A 20,193-nucleotide genomic window follows, 5' to 3' on the forward strand; every position below is an offset into this window, starting at 1 on the left:
TGTACAACCATCCTGTATTAATTGAGTTGAGCTGTTTGAGAGAGCTTATCAGAGAACTGCATTGTCAAGTTATAAAGTATATAGCCAAAGCTGTTTAATACAGTTTATTTATTGATGATAATAGCAGTCTTCCTCCCAGATAAGACCGCATTGCTAACTTAAAAGGAGAAAAAACAGTACATAGGGAGTGGAGTTTGTAATATGGTAACTCAGCTGTATGTGTTGCAGATGAAGTGTTGTCCATTCATGAGCAACAGAGGAATCTAAGGATGGAATCTAAGGATGGATAGCTGTTGAATTGAGGACGGATGAACACAGAGAAAAAGAGAGAAGACAAACAAACCCCCTCCCCCCCACTTTTAAATTAATACAAATCAATCTTAATGTAAAATAAAGGCACATACAAACTTGTGGTTTAAACCAAATGAGAAACACAAAAGGCAATCCTGAGAGACCCCGAGTAAAATTGTTTTACAATACTCAGACTAACTTCTGTGACACTTCATAAGACGTGTCACACATTATTCACTTGTCTGAAGACTTTTTCTGTGATAGTTTCTGGAAAACAGAAAGAATTGAATTATAGAAAATCAAATTGAATGAGTTCACTGTGTTCTTTACAGAGAAGCTTTTAAACATTACACTGTTTTTGTTTCTGAAGTTTGACAGGCATAATAAAATTAATGGATGAAGCAGAAGAAAGTTACATTCCTCCAACAGGAATTTGAAAATGATCATGAGTCAGTAATACAAAATTTCCATGACTGATATTCCGCTATTGATGCAGAATAACAGCTGCATCTTCATACAGCTCAACCAGGGGCTCCAAAATGAACTTTTAAAAACCTTTTGTTTTCAAAAATGAGACTTCAAAACATTTCTTCTCTTTGTGTTGTTACACAGACTGACAATCAAAAAATGGGAGTTAGGACTGACATCTAGAGAAAAACATAATTTAACAGATTTTTGTGAAGAAATTGTGAGTGGGCAAAATAAAATGTTTCCCTAAAAGGATGCAATTATGGTCTTATTTCTCCATATTCCCATCTTTCATTTAACTGACAGCTGGAGTTAAAGATTAACTTAGTTCCTAAATGCATAGTAGTTTGCAGCTTTCAAGAAATTAATGATTATTGCTATACCCCGTAAAGATCTTTCTTCTGTTAACAATGCGTCTTTGAATTCTCTTTCTTTGCTTATACTCCTGGACACTTGGAAACAATAGGTTAAAACAGATGGGAATTGAGTGCACCTGCAATGCAAGGATGGTTGGCTTTGTATACAGTATAAAACACTTATCTGAAACCACTGCTAATCATCTTAAATTACACCTTTATACATATCAAGCACTTACAATATGTAGTGAGAATAGCATACCATTTGCAGCATTTCGACTTCTGCTCGAAGAGTCTCATAGATGCTTTCCCAGTCATCGTCTTTGTAGTTTTCCAGTTCTTTCTTAAGCCTGTGTACAAAGAAATTAACAATTTTTTTTTTATAGCAGCAAATTGCTGCTTGGATTATTTTGTTCAGTTTTGGTCCCAGTTGTCAATTTGACTACTGTGAGAAAACTCTCATTGATTTGTTGCACGATCAGGATTTAAGTTTGCTAGTTTTTGGAATTGGCAAAAGTGCTGCTCTCACACGTTAGCACTGGATTTCATTCACCACTGCCAGCTATGGTGACAATGTGGAGAACTTCAGAAAATGGCAATTTAGGTTTTTAAAAAGTGTATCTTGACTAAATGCTTAATTAGACGAATTACTTCATTAATTATCATTTTCGTTGTTTAAAGTTAGGTGTGTCGATACTTGGGAAACACAGCATGGTGCTCTTCTTGTTTACTTGAGCATCCGCTCGTCGATGCCAGTGAAGAAACACTGGATTAGATGAGCCCCCTGCCTGACCCAGTGTGGCAGTTCTTGTGCAGTCAGGATTCCATACCATCCATAGGCTCCTCTACAATAAGGACTACTTTTAATGTAGTGATTTTTCCTATTGAAAAGAGCATGGTCTTTTTCCCATTCTTTCAGCCTTACAGGATGCCCCCAGTAAAAATTTTCTATTAAAAATATTAACTGAAATTATTTTTAATTAAAAACATCAGTAGCTTCCTAACTGGCTCAAACCTGTTAAGAAATCAAACAGTATGGAGCCAGATGGAAAATCAGAGCTTTTTCTTGTCTGCTTGAGGCATGAAATAGTATTTACAAACAGCGCCTAACTATTTTTACCATCAGTATGGAAGCAATTTATAAAAACAAACAGCAACAGGATTCTCAAGTGCTGCAGCTACTGAGCCAAATATCTTCAGAGAACAAAAAGAGACAGAAGACTTGTCTTATCTAGCACTGCCTACAAACCAGGGTCACAGATCCATTTTTCTGAAATCCAGAAAAATGCAGTTCATCTGGGAGGAAAAAAGACCTTTATGGAAAAAGAGATTCCAAGAGGAACATCAGTGTTTAAGGAACCTGTAGGACATTTGTCATTCTAAAAGTAGACACTGAAACTTTTCTCAGCAGTGACTACATCGGTTTAGATTACTGCTCAGCGTCCAAGAAATAACTCTGCCAGAGCTTTTAAAAGTCTGATGAATACTTTACATCGAGTTTTTCCATGGCTGTTGGAAGGGAAGCATCACAAGAGAGCTGAAGCTGCTTACTCTTCATGCAGTTTCAGCAACTGATGCTGAGTATTGCGGGCCATACAGACAGACTGAAAGAAGGAGGAAAGGTATATGTTTTGGTTCTCATTAAATAGCTAATCTAATGCATCATTAGCAGAACCCTGCTTCTACTGAGGTTGAAAGAAGAGGTAGCAATCTTTTATTGGTTCTTATAGTATACAAAAGAAAAAAAATCTAATCTTATATAAATAATGCTCTTCTTCACCAAGATAGGCTTGATTTTTTTCACAAGAAAATGTGTGTTTGATCTCTGAATGGCTTTGGTAATAGTAAAAGGCATAGCTCGATGTGAGAAAAATAGCTATGTTATCTTGTGGCATTAGAATAGTAGTGTGGGACTGAACCTCAAGCTTCTTTTGCTGTTTCTCTAGAAAACATAAATATCTTACCATCAATATAGAAGCAGTATCAGCCCTATGTGCATATTACAAAGCAGGAAATACCTTCTGGAAATATTTCTTCTGTATTCATAACACATACAAGAGTTTGAACAACGGGAAATTCTGAACTCTGAGAAATTAAATACTCAGAGTACTGTAGTACAGTGCTAGTTTACAGACCATTTCATTGAGGAAAGTTTAATTCAAGGTCTAAGTAAAGCTTTTGATGTTGATTAAACCAGGTTAACCTCACTGCCTTCTCTCCTCGTGTTTTTACTCCGCACGTTCTGCTGGTGGGATAGTAGAACCTTCCTTTACGAGAAACAAAAGCCCTACGTTACTGAACTTACTGCAAGGAAAGTCATAATCTGTTCACCTCTGGGAAAATGTTCTCTCATTGTCTTTGACATTGCAGCACTGATGCACAGCCTGTTTGGTGCTAAGAGTCAGCTAAGAGTGATACCTGTCCATGTTAGGTGTACACTAAGGACAGAACAACTGGAAGATAAGCAGTAACAGGTGCTTATCTGTGTCTTGGGACTGTGGATGAATTACTACCGATGATGTGCTTTGAAACTGTAAAGCTCTGCATATGGATTTTTAAGTTTTATTTAAAATATTTTAGAAAACTTTTAAAGTGGCGACAGCACAGCTCCTTGTAAAGCACTGGGTAGCAGTGATAAAAGTCATTTATTCAAATGTGGTGTTTAATTTTTGCATTCATCAATTGATTCCGCATTCAGGTCTTCCTTTTTTTTTTTTTTTTTTTTTCTTATTTAGAAGCTAGATAATTGCAGTATGTGCCAGGAATGTTATATTCACAAAACAAGGGCTGTCTACACAATTAATGCATTGGAGACGCCTGAGTTACTGAATAAATGATGAAGTTTTACCAGAAGGAATGCGAGACAATGGAACTATTCAAAATAATGCTTAACCTGGAAGGAGACTTAGCTTTTTTCATTTTACATTTCAGATAAGCAGGATATTCATATTCATCTTTTCACTATCAGATTGAATGTGCAAACCAATTATTCATGGAACTATACTGTCTAGATGTAGGGCAGCTTTTCTGTCACCTTCGGAAATGGAAAGAGATGTACCTCTTGCCAGAACAAGGATTAATATGACAATTATACCTCCTAACAACTATGATAGAAAGCAAATCTATAGAAAAAAATCTGAGAAGACATTTTAGTTTTTGGCCTTGCACGTCCTTTTAGTTTTTAGCATTTTCTAAATGGTTCTAGGAGACCATCAAATATACTTCTAAAAAAATGTAATTGCATTGGATTAACACTGGATTGTTAAATTACTGAATTTCAGGTAGTGGGCTCTAATGAAAAGCTGGACCAGAAGTCCCTTATTTGTGAAAGGAAGTTTGAAAAAGTTTAAGATAAATGGCAATAGTAGAACCTAGCCTTAAATCAAGTAGGTGGGACAATAGCATCAGAATGTTTTTTGAATGCTAGCTTGCCCAAGGCTGACCTCAGCTATCAATGGTCCATTTTCCATTACTCTGGAATACCAGAAGTGACAAAGAGATGAAGATGGAGATCACTGAAGATGATCGATTTTGCAGCTGTGAAATGAGCACATCTATTAAATACCATTGGCATTTGTGGTTGATATACTCTCTACTTGAATTTTAGCTGTATATGCAGAAGGCAAATAGGGAAAATAATTATGAAATCAATAGATGTTGGTATTATGAATTGAAGTGTGATGAAAAAAAAAACGTTACTGTCAGACAGATCCGTCTGAAAATCATCCACAGACTTGTAATACTGGATCAAGACTGAGTAGCCCAAACCTACAATTTAAGTACAAGTTTATGTAAAGGGATCTCAAAGAAGACATACTTTGTTCAGATAGGTGCATGAATATACATTTTAGCAGCTTTTTTTGTCCAAGCAGAAGACAAAAGATAACCTGACCTGGTTATTGTTGAAATTGCAGAAGGACCAGAGCATTTCTTGGTTATATTTTAGTGAGACAAGAAAGAAAGTATTCTTCTTTCCTTCTGCCTCCAACTTGCATATGATTGCCATTCTGTTTTTTAACTGTAAGTACAAGGGAAAACATTAGAGTATTATAAATCAAATTGCTTGATGCTGGTAAAGAAAGAATAGGATTTATGATACAAAACTGGGAGTTCTCTTAGAAGTTATATATAAACCCAGGAGTATATACGTGGATTTTCCTGAATTTTTATCACAAAGGTCAGGAGAAACATTTATCAAAGTTTTAAGGTTTTATTCAAACTGAAGAAAAGAATAAAAGACTGGCTTACAGTCTCAGGCCAAAACCAAAGCTAATGTATTGGGGCCACGCAGTCTGACTGCGGTACTGGGACTAGATTAATGTGTATTTTGAGAGCAAAAAAGCGAGAACAAGATTTTGCAGGGTGTCTACAATTTGCTGACACGATCAAACTAAAAATACTATTGGTACAACTGGAGCAGTCAATGAACTTCAGACTATTATTAATTAATTGTGGAAGGGAGAAAATGAGTCCTAAATGGGATTTAGTATCTTGAAACACAAACTCAAGCTCTTGAGTTCAACAGATAAGTTATAAAAGTACACGTTCGATGGGTCAGAAATAGAATACAAATTAAGATGTAGAAATTATAATAAATGCTAGCAAGATGTAATATATGTAAACAGTATACTAGGCTATGAAACAATTGGAATTTAATGTAAATGAAAATAAATAGAAGAACACTGTTCTTCAAAAAAAAGTACAAAACTGGTGGTTTCGCTGGAAGAGCTTTAAGGAATATATTATTATTGTAATTGATTAAACATGGAAAGTTTAAAACACATGAAATTAAGCTGCACATTTAGAATAAGATCTTCTGTACAGATGGCAAACCAAGAGTGTATGGACTGCTTAGCATTGGAACACATTTTCCTATTGAAAGGCATGGAAAATAAATATGGGTCAAGCATCCTTCTAGTTCAAATACTTTGACTTCTGTACTGTACAGGTAAAATGAGATTTTTCTCTAGGGGGATTAGCACAACTGTCCTATTACTGGAATTATCATTTCCATAGTGGGCTGCTTTGTTTTAAGAGAAATGTAGTATTTTCTTAGAGCTAGGAAGACACATCCCTGTTTTCCTTTGCAATGTGGGCTCTCCATTCCCCACTCCAGGCTGAATGCATCTTTCTTGAAAGTGAGGTGAAAGATTCCAAATGGCGTTGTCAAAAATTTCTTGGTTTTTGTTTCTGTTGTAAAGACATTCCTCCTCTCTTTGCTGTATAAGGACCAGAGTTCTTTTCTTTTCTTAAAACATTTGCTATTCCAAAGACATAGAAAAACTTAAGTAAGATCAGTTGTGACTGTAGTTACCTTCTTCCAATTCTTTTTTTTTTTCAGTACCATTACTGATGTTCCTATTGGTCATTTACTTGCTCAAAATTTTTAATATAAATTCTTCAGCTTAATTAATAGTGGGATATCAAATACTTTACTAAAATCTAGATGGATGACATTGCACTTTTTTTGCCTAACCAATTGCTATCTTATGAAAGAAAGGTATTGTTAGTCAAATTTGATCTATTTTTTGTAAATCCACACCACAATTTATAATTGAAGCATTTTTAACATAATTCAAACTATAATAGTTTCACTGGACACTGCTATTAAAAGGAAAAGCCTAAAAATCAATGAGAAGATTGTCATTAAAAAACTCATTTTAAACCACATATATTACTCCAGAGATTGATATCTCCTGATTATAAATTTAACATAAAATTTAATTGCAAAATGTTTTTTCAAAACCACCAGAAACATGGCTTTAGGCAGTCATTCAGAACAGATATTCAGGTTTCAAATAGCAGTCTCCCTTTATACTACTGTGAAAATTTTCAGAAGAAATTGCCTGCTCTTAGTCTAAATAAATTCTAATTAAAATTATATCTGGATTGCCTTACATAAGGCAGCACATTATTCTAAAATTAAAATGAGAAAGACTAAAAAATTGACAAAATAATGTAATAAGTAACTACAGTTAAAATAATAGTGAAATGCCATAATTAGGTATTTCCTTACATCAGTTAAAGGCTCTGCTTGATTCCGTCTTATGCCATTTAAGTGGTGCTGTTTGCTACCAGCCCAGGAAATGGAACTCAAGAGAGGTGCTGCCAAAGTTTTCTCTTGCTGTTCTGTACGTGGGGTTGACATTGGCAGAGCAAATGATTAAAATAAGGCTTTGATTTTCATTGCATCCCTTTCATGAAAAAGACCACTTTTCTTTAAGAAATCTCTGAATGATGCGTCTCTACCGTGAGATGTGAGGAGCCTACATTAGGGAGCCTACACTGAGGAAGGGGTTAAAGTGTCTTGAAGAGAGAGAGCAAGAAATAGAAATTGGTAGGCCTTTGTATTTTCGATCTATTGCTTTGTTTGTAGTGCTTTACGTACCTGATGTTCAGGTCAGTAAGAAAGCACATGGTGCTGTCGAGAACTGCATGAAGAATGCTGACAACCATGAAAAATTTAGCATCTGAGATTAACAATGGAGGTGTAATCACCAACAAAAACCTCAAAACTTCCTGAGTGAAAATTACGGACTGAATAAAACGAATTGAAATGACAAATTATTTTTGGTTTATGTATTGTTAACTGGAACAGGCCTTAATTACATAATTATTTTCTCAAGTATTGAGGAGATTCAGGTTGTTTAAATCTTGAATATTTATTGCTCTTTAAATTTTTATGATTGGCTTAAAGTATCTTATTTTTCTGGTCTTTTTTCCTCCCTCTCATTAGCTTTACAGAAAGGAGCAGTAAGCAAAATAGCAGAATTTCAATGTTTTGTTTTCTTTTCATGCTCAGTAACATTTTAGAACTTTTATGAAAAGAAGAATGGAAAAGAGTTTAAAAAATAGAAAGACCCATTCATTTGAATTCAGTAATAAATTGAGCAATACCAGAATGTAGTTCAGTACAAGAAAAAGCCTAACGCTGAAGATTGCCCTAGGAAAATGTGAAGTGCCCTATGAAATCATCATTTCTGATGAAAAACCCCACTTTTAGTGCTGCACATACACGCCTGTATATGCAGCAGTCAGTATGTTCTACATACATGCTTGGAATGTAACTGGAAGTCAAAGGTTTGGTGTGTAAGTAATAATAAAATAAACTGAAAAATAAACTAAAGAACAATAATCTAAACAAGAATATAAAAGTGAGCAATTCTCTAAAATAAAAAGCATGTGCAAGATGTGGTTCTCTTATATTTGTGGGCATTTCTGTCTTTCAGGAAAGGAGTGGAAGAGTCAGTGTTGAAATAAATCATTTTGGAGAGCATCAAATAGCAACAGCAACAAAAGTACATAAATACAAAACTATTGAAGGATGTGGAACATCCTAGTTGTGCTAGGGATGATTCATTCAGGTGCAGAATGTACTTTATTCACCTGTTACGCATGATTACTTTATGCAAGGCAGTACAAGTGAAATTTTCAAAGTTCAGAAGGTAGTGATAGGCAGATTATAGCAGCAGATGTCAGGTAACGTGCTTTTCTGCCATTGGAAGTACTGTTGACAGCAGCTTTCCTTATCTAACAAGAAGTTGGAGCACTCTCAGGGATCTCAAGGAATATCACTGACTTGAATTTTGGGGTTGCTAGTAGATTTGTTTCCCTCAACTTGCTGTCATGGTTCAATGATCCTTGCCTTAATTACTTTTACCATATTTTGGCACGAAGATTATCACTGCCATATTTTAGAATCATTAGTGGTCATAGGATACCTCCCAGCTTACATCAGCAGAAAAGGAAATCGTGTCTTTGGCAGAATTTTGGCAGAAAAACATTCCCTCTAGGCAAGATGTTAAGACGCTGCATTTTGAAAGTACTGATTTTCACTGCTGTTCTATTTCTTAAAAAACATTATATATAATGCAATTGTTTATATCGCATATAAAGCATAATATATTTTTCATTAAGATTCATTAATAATCATTAAGGTTGGAAAAGACCTCTACAATCATCTAGTCCAACCACTGACCATCCCCACCATGCCCCCCCTCTTGAACTCCTCCAGTGACAGTAGCTCCACCACATTCCTGGGCAGCCTGTTCCAGTGCCTGACCACTAATTTTTTCTCCAAATATAACAATTTTTGGAAGAGTGCATACCTTGCCCCCCCAGATCCAAATTTTATTTTATATTTAGTCCTTATCCATAACTACATCTGTGCTCAACATTCAAATTTTGCTTAGATTTTTTCAGTATCTCATGTATTAGAACTAGCTGTGATTGCAGCACCAATAGTTGGAATTAACAGCGTGTGCTTCTTGTGACCTTTTGTAATTCTTTGATGGATTTGGGAGAAATTTTATGAAACTGCAGATATCGTATAAGGCATTTTTCTCAGATCAAAGATAAATTGCTGTAATTTGAATTAGCTGGCTACATTCTTCAGCTGAAATACAATTTACTTTAAGATATATACTTAATTGTAATGAAGATTCTTGCCTTGCCAGCTACTTTTGATATTGATTTTTAAGCTGAGACTAGGTATGTGATACAGTAACAGAGTTACAGGGTGGCCTGGGAGCTACATATATCAGGTTATTGATGCTGACTGTCTCTCACATTTGTTCTAAGGAAGCATTAAACACATTGGTATTTTTAGCCATTTAAAAAGTGGTGTGGTTTCCTACTCAGTAAAATAGAGAAAATCAAATTTCGTGCTTATTTATCAGAAAAAGTAAGTATTTTTGATCAACATTGTTTGTCTTATGTCAAAGAATTTTTCTCTGAATAACATATACTAAATGCAGTGCTCAGTAAATATGAAAAATACATTCCTACAATAGATTCCATAAGAGGGGAAAAAACCTTAATTAAAGAAAACACTTGTCTCATTAGGCTTCAAAATATTGCTTCTCAAGCACAGTGTGTACAATCAATAGTGTATCTAAGATTGTATTAATTAGAACTTTGGCTGCAGAAGATCCTTCAAAAGAGCCAGTGATGCATATAGCCTGTTGGGAGGGCCTCCTTGTTTGCCTGGGTTCTGGGGATCACTCCAGTTTGTCTTGCCACTGCTACAGAAATGCTTCTATACTCTCAGGTTCACAGAATCCCAGAATCCCAGAATCACCCGGGTTGGAAGGGACCTCAAGGATCATGGAGTTCCAACCCCCCTGCCTAGCAGGGCCACCAAACACACACATTCAGATCAGGTTGCCCAGGACCCCGTCCAACCTGGCCTTGAACACGTCCAAGGACGGGGCATCCACAACCTCCCTGGGCAGCCCGTTCCAGGGCCTAACCACTCTCCTTGTATAGAACTTCCCCCTAACATCCAACCTAAATCTTCCCTCCCTGAGGAGTGGACAGCATGGTTCACTCAAGAATCTGCTGCAGAGGGACTAATGGCACTGACTGAGCACATGCTCTGCTGCAGCAGTAACAGTAGTAGCACTTTATTTAGATTTTGCACTACGTGCAGCTATCAAATAGTGCCAGGTTATCCTGACCATAATATTAGGCATTTTATGAAGTAAAAAAAATCTCATCATCCCTCTTTCTTCGGTTGTAAATTCAGAATATTTTATCCCTTGTTACGTCTTCCACCTATGGGATACCAAAGTATAGTTCCACAGAGATCTGAGTAGAAAGACAGGCGTGTATGGGTTGGGATCTCATAGTGAATCAGTGGCAGAGCTGGGGATTTAAAGTAATCTAATGTCTGCTACTTCTGTAGCTTATACACAGGAAACCCATTACAGAAAACTAATTATGGCAATTTGAATATTAAGTGGCATTACGGCAGTAAACTACTCCAAGGGAAATGTGTTATTTAGAAAGAAGTTGACAGTCTCATATATCACAAAACCTAACATATCATGATCGAATGAATAATGTAAGGGAGTGAATTATAACAGGCTGTCTTACAACTGCAACAGAATTGCAACTGCTATTACTATTTACATTGTCCTTTATGTATATGTTGAATGCAAAGTTTTTGCCACTGTATGCAGAATTGTGAGCTAATTAATTTTTATGTTGAAGGAAATTTGGCCATGTCTCAGCACCATGTAAGAGGTCGAAGAGAGTTAGTAATGGGACTGATACATCATTTTCTTTCAGAAACTGGCATTCAGCAACATATAGGGCTTTAACAAATCATTCAGAAAAATCCCTAGTGTTCCCTGCAACATTTTATTTCTCCACTGAAAGATTTCAGGGGAAAAGAAACCTTGCATTTATTTATTATAGTCAAGAACTTATGAAATGTATAGGAACAAACTGTGATGTTAACAAAAGTTGTTTTTTTCCTTAATAACTTTTTTAGAGAACAATTTGGGCCAATTCTTTTGTAGAAAGAGTTTCTTTGCATTGAACGTTACATTCTGTTGTGTATGGTGAAAATGCAAATGTCAAATTTGAGCAAACAGACAACAAATGAGTCGTGTGAGGTCAATTCCTAGAAAGCAACATTCACAATTAAGAGAGAGTGTGAAAGGCCTTCTGTCTTCTGTTTAAATCTTCAAAATATTGTTCTAAACTAGTTTAACTAGAAGTCGCACTAGAACTGAAGTTAGGGACAGTAAAGAAAAAAAATCTGCATTTAGTAAGTTCAAGATGCAAGACCCAGCTGAGCTGAAGAGGTTATTGTGGGCCCTCCATTCTATCACCATCACCTGTGGAAGCTTCAGTTACTTGGGACCTATAGCGTTGGGGTACTTCATTGATATTCTTTGTATCACTACTGTTCTTCCAAAAAGGGAAGAACTTGCCTACTGCCCAAGTTTGCACTTCCTCCAAGTTTGACTGGGACTTCCCTTCAACTGCTTCCAGTTTTTAGTTTGTTGCAGCATGCGTTAAGGGTAAAGCTCTGTAAGAAACAACAGGCGTTTGTAGCTTGTGACAAACACAATTGATACTCCTGATTTCCAGTGAATATTGCATAGGAAAGATAAAACAGTCACTACCACCAGAACTGGTTTGTAATTATTAAGCTAAGCTTAAATTTAAGCATCTACTAACACAAGACTCTTACCTTAAACATTCCGGATTGGTCTGAGGTTTTTCAGTCACTTGGACTTTTTCTGCTTCTAAATCTTTCATCGTTCCTTCAGCCTCCTTGATTAATTTCTCAAGGTCTAAAAAAATAATAATGATCTTACAAATATATGTTAATCATCCATATTCAAAGGGGGTTTGCATTCTTTAAATTTAGCTAACACTTTTTGCTGTTTAACTGTTTGTAGGGAAAAGTCATCTGAGTAAAGAACATGCATGATTTTAGTACTGTAATCGATACACTCATTGCAATCTTTTATAAAGTCTTATTCCTTTTCCCACACAATCTGTGACCATATATGTAGTCTATCTTTCCTAACTCATGCACTATGATGTTATTTACATGTCTGTGAAATAATCACTCTATTGCCTGTCAGCCCCATTGACACAGAACTTTTCCTTCTTCTGCGTCTTTTTACTTGTTTATTTTGTAGGTGTTTTTGTTTATTTAGCATATTTTCCCCATCCTTGCATGTAGGCTCCTTTTTTATACATTGCCTTTCATATAATAATGCACAAATGTCAGAAAACAACTATGGAGTTTACAAATCAGAGCTATATCACCTCAGCCACATCTGTCTCTATCAGCCTAAATCCTGTTGCTTATTAAAATTTAAAATTTTAATAACATTCTTTAATTACAAGTTAACGGTATTTAAACAAGACTTACGTTGATTTTAAGGTCACTCTCAAACACTTAATTCTCCAGTAAATATTTTACTAGCAAAAGTAGAATTTTATTTTTCATATTTATAGGTTATGATTCAGCAAAACTGTACATCTTGGTATCAGAGACATTCAGCATAAATCTTAATGAAGTCCATGTATTTGTTATACTCATCCTAAAATGATGTATTGCATAATGTAAAATATATAAAGTCTTTTTTCTATGATTTCTTTCTAAGAAAAATAACTTGACAGAAAAGATTTTTTGGAATCATTTGTCAAGGCAGAAATAATTATCATAACAACTGATTATAAAGCACACCTTCGAGTTCACTTTTGAGAGTAAATAATTCCTGCTTTAATTCATTCTTCTGCAGCTGGAGCGCATTTAAATGAACATTCTTATGTTCCATTGTCTCCATTTCTAAGGAAATAAACAATTATATTTTAAATTTAAAGGCCTTGTAGTTCAGTCTTCGTGATATAATTTTGAATATTCCTGACTACTTTTACCCATCTTTTCATTTGGTGACAAAGAACCATAAATATAACCCAAAGTAGTTGACTTACCATCAGTTCACTGGAAATCACACGTCATATAATTAATTCCTGATTATGAAAATAAATTATTTTAATGTTCCTAAGATGTTTGACACATTCAGTTTGTTGGGCATGCAAATAATTACAAATATTTTGCTTTACAGCTACGTTAGTGATATAATGACTTTCCTTCATATATAGAAACCTTTAAACATTTGAAGAGAGATACCCATCTTCCAGCACTCTTCCTCCAGAGGTTAAATAATTCCAATTCATTCAGCCTTTCCTTTCTCATGTCCTCCAGATCTCTGATCATTCCCACTGTTCCCATGAGGACTGTGTCTAGCTAGAGCATGCGCGCTTTTTCTTCAAATGCAACATCCATCTTAGCGCCAGTTAAGAATTTAACTGCCCTACATACAATGAAGGATTATTTTGCATATCTTAGTAGTTAGAATTTTGTTTATGTGTGTTAGTATGGTGCTGGTCTTCTGATGTTGACTCATGTTCAGCGTGAGATCTGTGATGACTCCTATGTCCTTGCTGAAGGATTGCTTCTCTGTCTAACTCTCATTTCTGGGAAATCTCATATTCTTAACACAAATAAACATGGTTGGAAATGTCTGAAAAGATTGGAGAGTAGAAGAGGCTTTAATAATCTTTATATAACATGGTATGCCAGGCCACTCTTCTTCAGTTTTGTGTTAGGTGGTTTCAGACAGCAGGAGAATGGGTTAAAATTATAGTTTAGCAGAGTTATATTTTACTGATTTGCATTCTCCAGTAACATAAGATAATTTAATATAAGATTTACCATTTTTTAACACAGCAGCTTCATTCTCTAAATCATTTATTTCAGTCTTGACTTTTTTTTTAATCAGAAGTTCTCTATTGCTTGCTAGTCCATACTCATCATTAAACTCTGTTACTTCCCTAGTAAAATTATCTTCCTCTTCAGTCATTTTTCTCTTTGCATCTGTCTGAAAAAAGAAATGACAAATTGAATGCTTAAGTGGAAAAAATGAAGGCTTTGTTAACCTAGCAGATGGAAACATGCATATTGCTTATGCTTAAAATTTATATATGTTGTGTATTCACATTTCCTGACTTGGCAGAACATGAACGTGGCCTACGGTTCTACCATTTTGTCTGCTGTTTTAACCTTTTTTCCTCATAGAGTGAAGGATATATTCTTCCTTTAAAAAAAAAATATTGAAATTCACTAAGACAAATTATATAGTTGTGTATTTTACGTGCAACTCATTATTGAAATTACAGCTAAGATCTATTTAAAGTCTGTAGCATACTGTGGCCACTATTTTTCAGTCTGCTGTTAAATAAAGTCGTCGTTTACTCCTGTGCAGACTTGCTTTATTTCCCTTGTTAACTGTTAAGTCAGCTATGGTTGATAGGGAGCTGTTTCATTCTCTGGAAAAAGTAATCCTAAAGACAAGGGTAATAGTACATTCCTTTAAAAAATGCTAGCCAAATTAAATAAGAAGCAGCTTTACGTACAGGAAGAAAGAAACAATTATCCACATTTCAAATCTTCACAATTAAAATTAATCAAATTTCACATTTCTTCAGAGAATACTTTCTTCAGAGGAACTTTTCTATGATATTTATACTACTTCTTTTTCTTTCTTTCTTCCTATATTTAAGATAGGGAATATTTTGAATGTTGAAGTAATATTACTTTATTAAAGTAAGGATTTCATGGTAATTCATACTAAATGTTGAAAATTCAGATCTGCTGATTTGAGATATGAATACATATGCAGAGAAGACTACTCTTGTGTGACTTTACTTAAAGAGTCAGGGATACACCAAGCAGAAAGAGGAAGGCAATATTCAGGTTAGCATGGCAGTGAACTGAACATGTTGTTGCCTGTATACACTGCAGTAACTACTTTTCAAAAGGGGCTAAGTGTTTTTGGTTTAAAAGAGATAGTGTGGAGTGCCAGGATTCCTGAAATGTGGTGTTGGCCTTCCTGAGATTCTGCTCTGATACTTCTCAGTATATTTTACAGTGGTTGAGACAATCCAATTAAAGGTGAGATTTTTCTGCTTTTCTTTTAGAAAGGAAATGCAGAGTGATGGAACTCAGTCACACAATAGCAGACATTAGAAACTGAAATTAAGAATGTGAAATCAGCTTTGTAAGTAAACTGCAGTATATATTACCTTAGATTATTAAAATGAGAATTGAATTTAAATTTCAAAGCAATGATCTAACTACAGTTACATTTTTTAGTAAGCTGGTGTGAAAAGAAAAATTGATTATTCAGATTTATAATTTTTTTTTCAAAATTTATGGCTGCATAAACTTTTACAGTACAAACTACTTGAATACAATAGCTGGAAACATACTAAGTTTTGGAGAAGAATGCTTTTCTGGTTTATAAGTTCAGCTTTCTGTTTCTCTAAGCTGTCTTCACGTTTCTTCAAAATTTCTAAGAAGAACATTTTTTCAGACAGCTGTTGAACCTTCCAAAAGAAAACAAAAAGTTATGAAAAAGGGTTATTGGTGTTTTATTTCATATATTTTTAAGTTGGACATAAGGATCTTGGTCTGGTTAAAACACAGCTGGCATAGCTGCTACTGATTCTGGACTAGAAAAAGCATAGCAGCTCTTCCCCCCACTTTCACCCAAAATCTTCCAGTTTACCACTGTACTTTGGGAAAGTATCCTCTCTTTAAAAGACAAATTTGCTGCTGATCAATCTGCCCAAAATGGTATTTTTAAATCAATGCAGTTCATATAAAATAATCTCAGGTTAAGAAGGGGAAAGATATTGATCACACAAAATCTGTTATCCGACCTTGACACAAAGGCCTACGTCTTACTGCATACAGGCCGTCTCGTATCAAATCAGACAACATCAGAGGAATGGGGGTTCAACATCACTGCTCTGACTGGAGTTATCTGAATGGCTGCATATGTGATTAGCTCGGCAATGCTAGTATTGCATAGGAGAAAGAATGAGAAAGGTGCTCATGTTTTTCTCAGGACAGTTGCTGAAATTCTTAGCCAAAGAAGTGTGACAGTAAAACTACTGATAGAATAAAGGCTGTAAGCCCCCCCAGAACTCACACTCTAATTTTGAATATGGTTTTAAACGGATTTTTATACATTGTAACCAGTAGTTTATCTGATAGAAAAATATACCTTTCAACCACTGCATTTTCAGAATTTGCTAAAGAATTCCTCTCAATTTTCCATTGCATCTTCTGCATCATTATCTAACCTAAGTTGATATCAGATGAGAAAATATAACAGCAGATAAATGGGGAACAGCTAAGTGTTGAAAAGTCTTAGAGGATGAGAATCATTCATTTGACGTACTGGAGAAAAAATGACTCAGACTGTGATACTCAGAACAATTAGGGAAAAGAAAGTTAACTGCAGAACTGCTAGCAGACTTTAGAGGCACAGAGTATCAGGAAGTAAACTAGATGGTCAAGGTGTTACATAGGTTTGCATGTGCAGAAACAGAAAAACCAAAGGGTAGTGATATTAGAGGTGAAAATCAGAAGATTTGAAAAATAATACAGATGATTTTGGAGAGAGCACAGAGGAAGTGCATCTGATATCAAAAGGAGGAGGACAGCGGAATCAAATGTGCTAAGACTGGAGTGAGACAATCAGACAGGAAAGGGCCAGACTTCCTCATTCCTGATATGTCTGGCATGCTAAGCATCAAGGAGGTGCTTGCCTCAGCAATATTTATGTTGCATACTAATTCTAAGAGAATAGATGGTCTTATAGCTCTGTAATTATATTACCGAACATAACTAACTGCAGTGTAGGTTCTCCATCTGCAAGATGCCTATTTAATCTATGCATTTGGAATAGATTTTTTTTGAAGAAGTCATTGAGGCATGAAAGGCAAAATGCTATAATTCAGGTTCTAATTACATGCTACCTGATTTTACTGAACAGAAAAAATAAATAGCATTTCCTGGGAACCTTTGATTGACCACGGGCAGTCTCTGTGAAATAGATGTCAAAACATGTTTGAACTCAGGCTCATCTGCTTGCTCAGGCATAAGCCCCTGTGCATGTACATGCTTGGATATCCGTGCTTTTAAAGTGCAGTTATTTGGTGTGGGACAAATTAAACAGTGTTACTGAACAACATTATTTAATGCTATTTGAATTGCATTAAATATTGTAGACACATGTAAACTTAATTTCTGTACTGAAAAATAAATTGCTTTTAATAATTTCAATATTTATGTAATCTTTAAGCATAAATGCAGTCTGATTGCAATACATTTTTTCATTACACTTATTTTCTGTATCATGTTCTATTTAAAAATGAATCAATGTCAGAATAAACAGGCAAACAAAATAGATTTTTGTGGATACCAGATAGAATGTTAGGCGGCTAAGGCACTTAAGATTTAATTAGGAACAGTTCTTCAGCTCTTCCCATTAGTCATGTACAATAATAGCTCTTCTCTTCAGGTTCTTTATACCTTCCACGTAAATGTAGATTGTAAATCACACTGCATCAATAACAAATTAGCAGTATAAACATAAAATAGTGTTCATAAATAAATGTAGGAGCAATACTACAAAAGGTTTTATCTAACAAACATCACTCAGATATAATGTGTTGGCTAAATAAGTTACTGTGTTAAAGGTCTTTCGTGGCATGCATACATGACCAACTGCTTGCAAGATTATAGTCCCATTTTACAACCAGTGAATATTTGTTTATGAATTTCTTTATCTGATCCTGTCATAGCAATGTTTATGTGTGTATATATTTATATGTAAATAAAATATCCCTTAAAAATTACAGAAGAATCTGTTTTTGGAAAGATAATAATCGTCCTCAAAACATTTATGTGAGGTAATCCCCAGAAGGTTCTTGAAGACGTTTATTTAAATGCACAACAGTTCTAACTTCAAAGGAGACTCCGTAAGGCTTCCTGTTGTGCATATGCATTCCATCAGCACGGATACATAAACACATGGGGATGATAACTAGACTTCATTTTTCAGGCAACAAGCAAATGGATTTTTAAATCATTTGTACTTACAGGTATTAATGGTGAAAGAGCTCTGCAAAATTGGATGGTTATTCTAAACTTATGACTGCAGTTTGGTTAAACAGAAATCATAATAAAATGTTAAAAGTGTTGAATAGGTTTGGAAACTTTCTCCTGTCTAGAGTGTCCCTAGCAAAACTCTAAGGCCTGGCACAATGCTGAGCCCAGGCTCACAGGAAGATCTTTAGTATATGACTCAAGATCTTGTGAAGTAAATACAGTAAATGTTTCCAGATATTGTCTGTGAAACAAATAAGCCCTTTAAGGAATGGCAGTGGGCAACACGGGAATGATTTCCAAACCTCTAATAAATGCATCCTTTAAATGAAAAAATGCTGTAAGAAGCTCCAAGAGATGCTCACGCCATCCCCGAACAGCTCATGTGCTCCCTGCCCAGCTCTTTTCTGGAGAGCAGCATGGCTTTCTTGTACCGTTGCTGTCTTTGTGCTCCCAGGGTTTGGAATATTATCTGGGCACGTGCCTACCCTGAGGTGAGCAAGGCAGTGAGCACACAGCCAGCCTGCAGGGCTGGATTGGTGAGGAAAAAAGACTGGATGCTGTGTTGAGGGACATGGTTTAGTGGGAGCTATTGGTAATAGGTGAACGGTTGGACTGGATGATCTTTTAGGTCTTTTCCAACCTTGGTGATTCTATGATTCATTCTATGAAAGCTACAGACAGACCTTTGCACACAAGAAGCACATAGATTCGCTGGCAGTGATCATCACAGAAATGCAGACTGTGCATTTTCTAAATGTTGTCTATCCCAGCAGGTGAAGCATACGCCTTGAAAGTGTTCATGAATTTATTTCCAACAAGAATAATTCATAGGCTTGTAATGTATTTCTTATTCGTACTATGAACATTCCTACTTACCTTAGTTTCTAATTTTATCTTTGCAGTGTTCAGCTCTTCTTTTAGTTGGTTAGTTTTTTCATTACATTTGTTTATGTCAAATTTAACTGCAAAACAAGGAAAACCTGTAAGCAAGTGTGGTCAGTTTGTAGACGTTCTGTTCTTACAAAGCAATGGCATTGGCAAGAAGTCACGGAACGTTTGCCTGAAAAGCTTTTCCAGCAAAATTCCCTTCATGATTTTACAGTGGTGTCGCTCCACTTTTGTTGGGATGCTCTGGAATACGGAGATGCCATTTACAGCGACCGACGCTGTGGGACATGCAAGATGGCGGCTGACCTTGTTGTAAGAGGCGCCTCTTCTCGCCTGCCTTCTTTCCTGTGAGCTCAATTTGTTGGAACAAAGTATCCAGGTTCATTTCTGACTTGTGGGCAGGTCCAGGTGCGTGAGCGCTCTCTGCTCCGTGCAGGGCTGGCTGCTTGAAGCCAGAGGATACACAGAGCTGCATAAGCCCTCCTGCAGCCCTTCCCACACACAGCCCTTCCCTCAGGGCTCTGCCCCAAGTGCTGCCAGGCCTTGGCTCTGCTCTCCAGCCTCAGCCTCCCCACTGGTGGTGCTCCAAGGCTCTGGGGAGAGCCGTGCACACCGTGCAGGGAACCAAGTGGAAAGATGACCACAGACTGTGAGAAGTGAGAGCTCAGGGTGAAACTTCAGGATAGGGAAACATGAACAACTGGGTCAGGAAGAGCACAATGGCACAGCTGTGCTGAGGGTGCGCACCCAGGAAGCACACAGATGGAAATGGGCTGGCAGAGGGGCAGTAGAGTAGGGGCAGGAGAAGGATGTTTGGGGAGTCAAAAGGCCTCTTACCATCTGAATCTTGTCAAACTTGTGTGCGTTTCTGAGCCCTTGATTCTCACTTAGAATTCGGGGATTTTTGATCAAACG

At 36.1% G+C, this 20,193-nt stretch overlaps 1 protein-coding gene across 1 annotated transcript; it reads right to left on the reverse strand.

Moving 5' to 3' along the window:
* Positions 1–525: 525 nt before the first annotated feature.
* On the reverse strand, positions 526–19,663 carry CCDC172 (coiled-coil domain containing 172). Its single transcript, XM_042818920.1, has 8 exons — positions 19,585–19,663; positions 19,267–19,352; positions 15,699–15,815; positions 14,143–14,308; positions 13,111–13,212; positions 12,100–12,202; positions 1,378–1,465; positions 526–558 (listed from the first exon to the last, which is right to left on the reverse strand). Exons 1-8 carry the CDS (start codon positions 19,661–19,663, stop codon positions 526–528), a joined length of 774 nt encoding a protein of 257 aa, XP_042674854.1.
* Between the last annotated feature and the right edge of the window lie 530 nt (positions 19,664–20,193).

Source organism: Centrocercus urophasianus, unplaced genomic scaffold, assembly GCF_019232065.1.
Source record: "Centrocercus urophasianus isolate 14NV4802_14NV808 unplaced genomic scaffold, USGS_Curo_1.0 seq_17, whole genome shotgun sequence".
In the NCBI taxonomy this organism is placed as follows: Eukaryota; Metazoa; Chordata; class Aves; order Galliformes; family Phasianidae; genus Centrocercus; species Centrocercus urophasianus.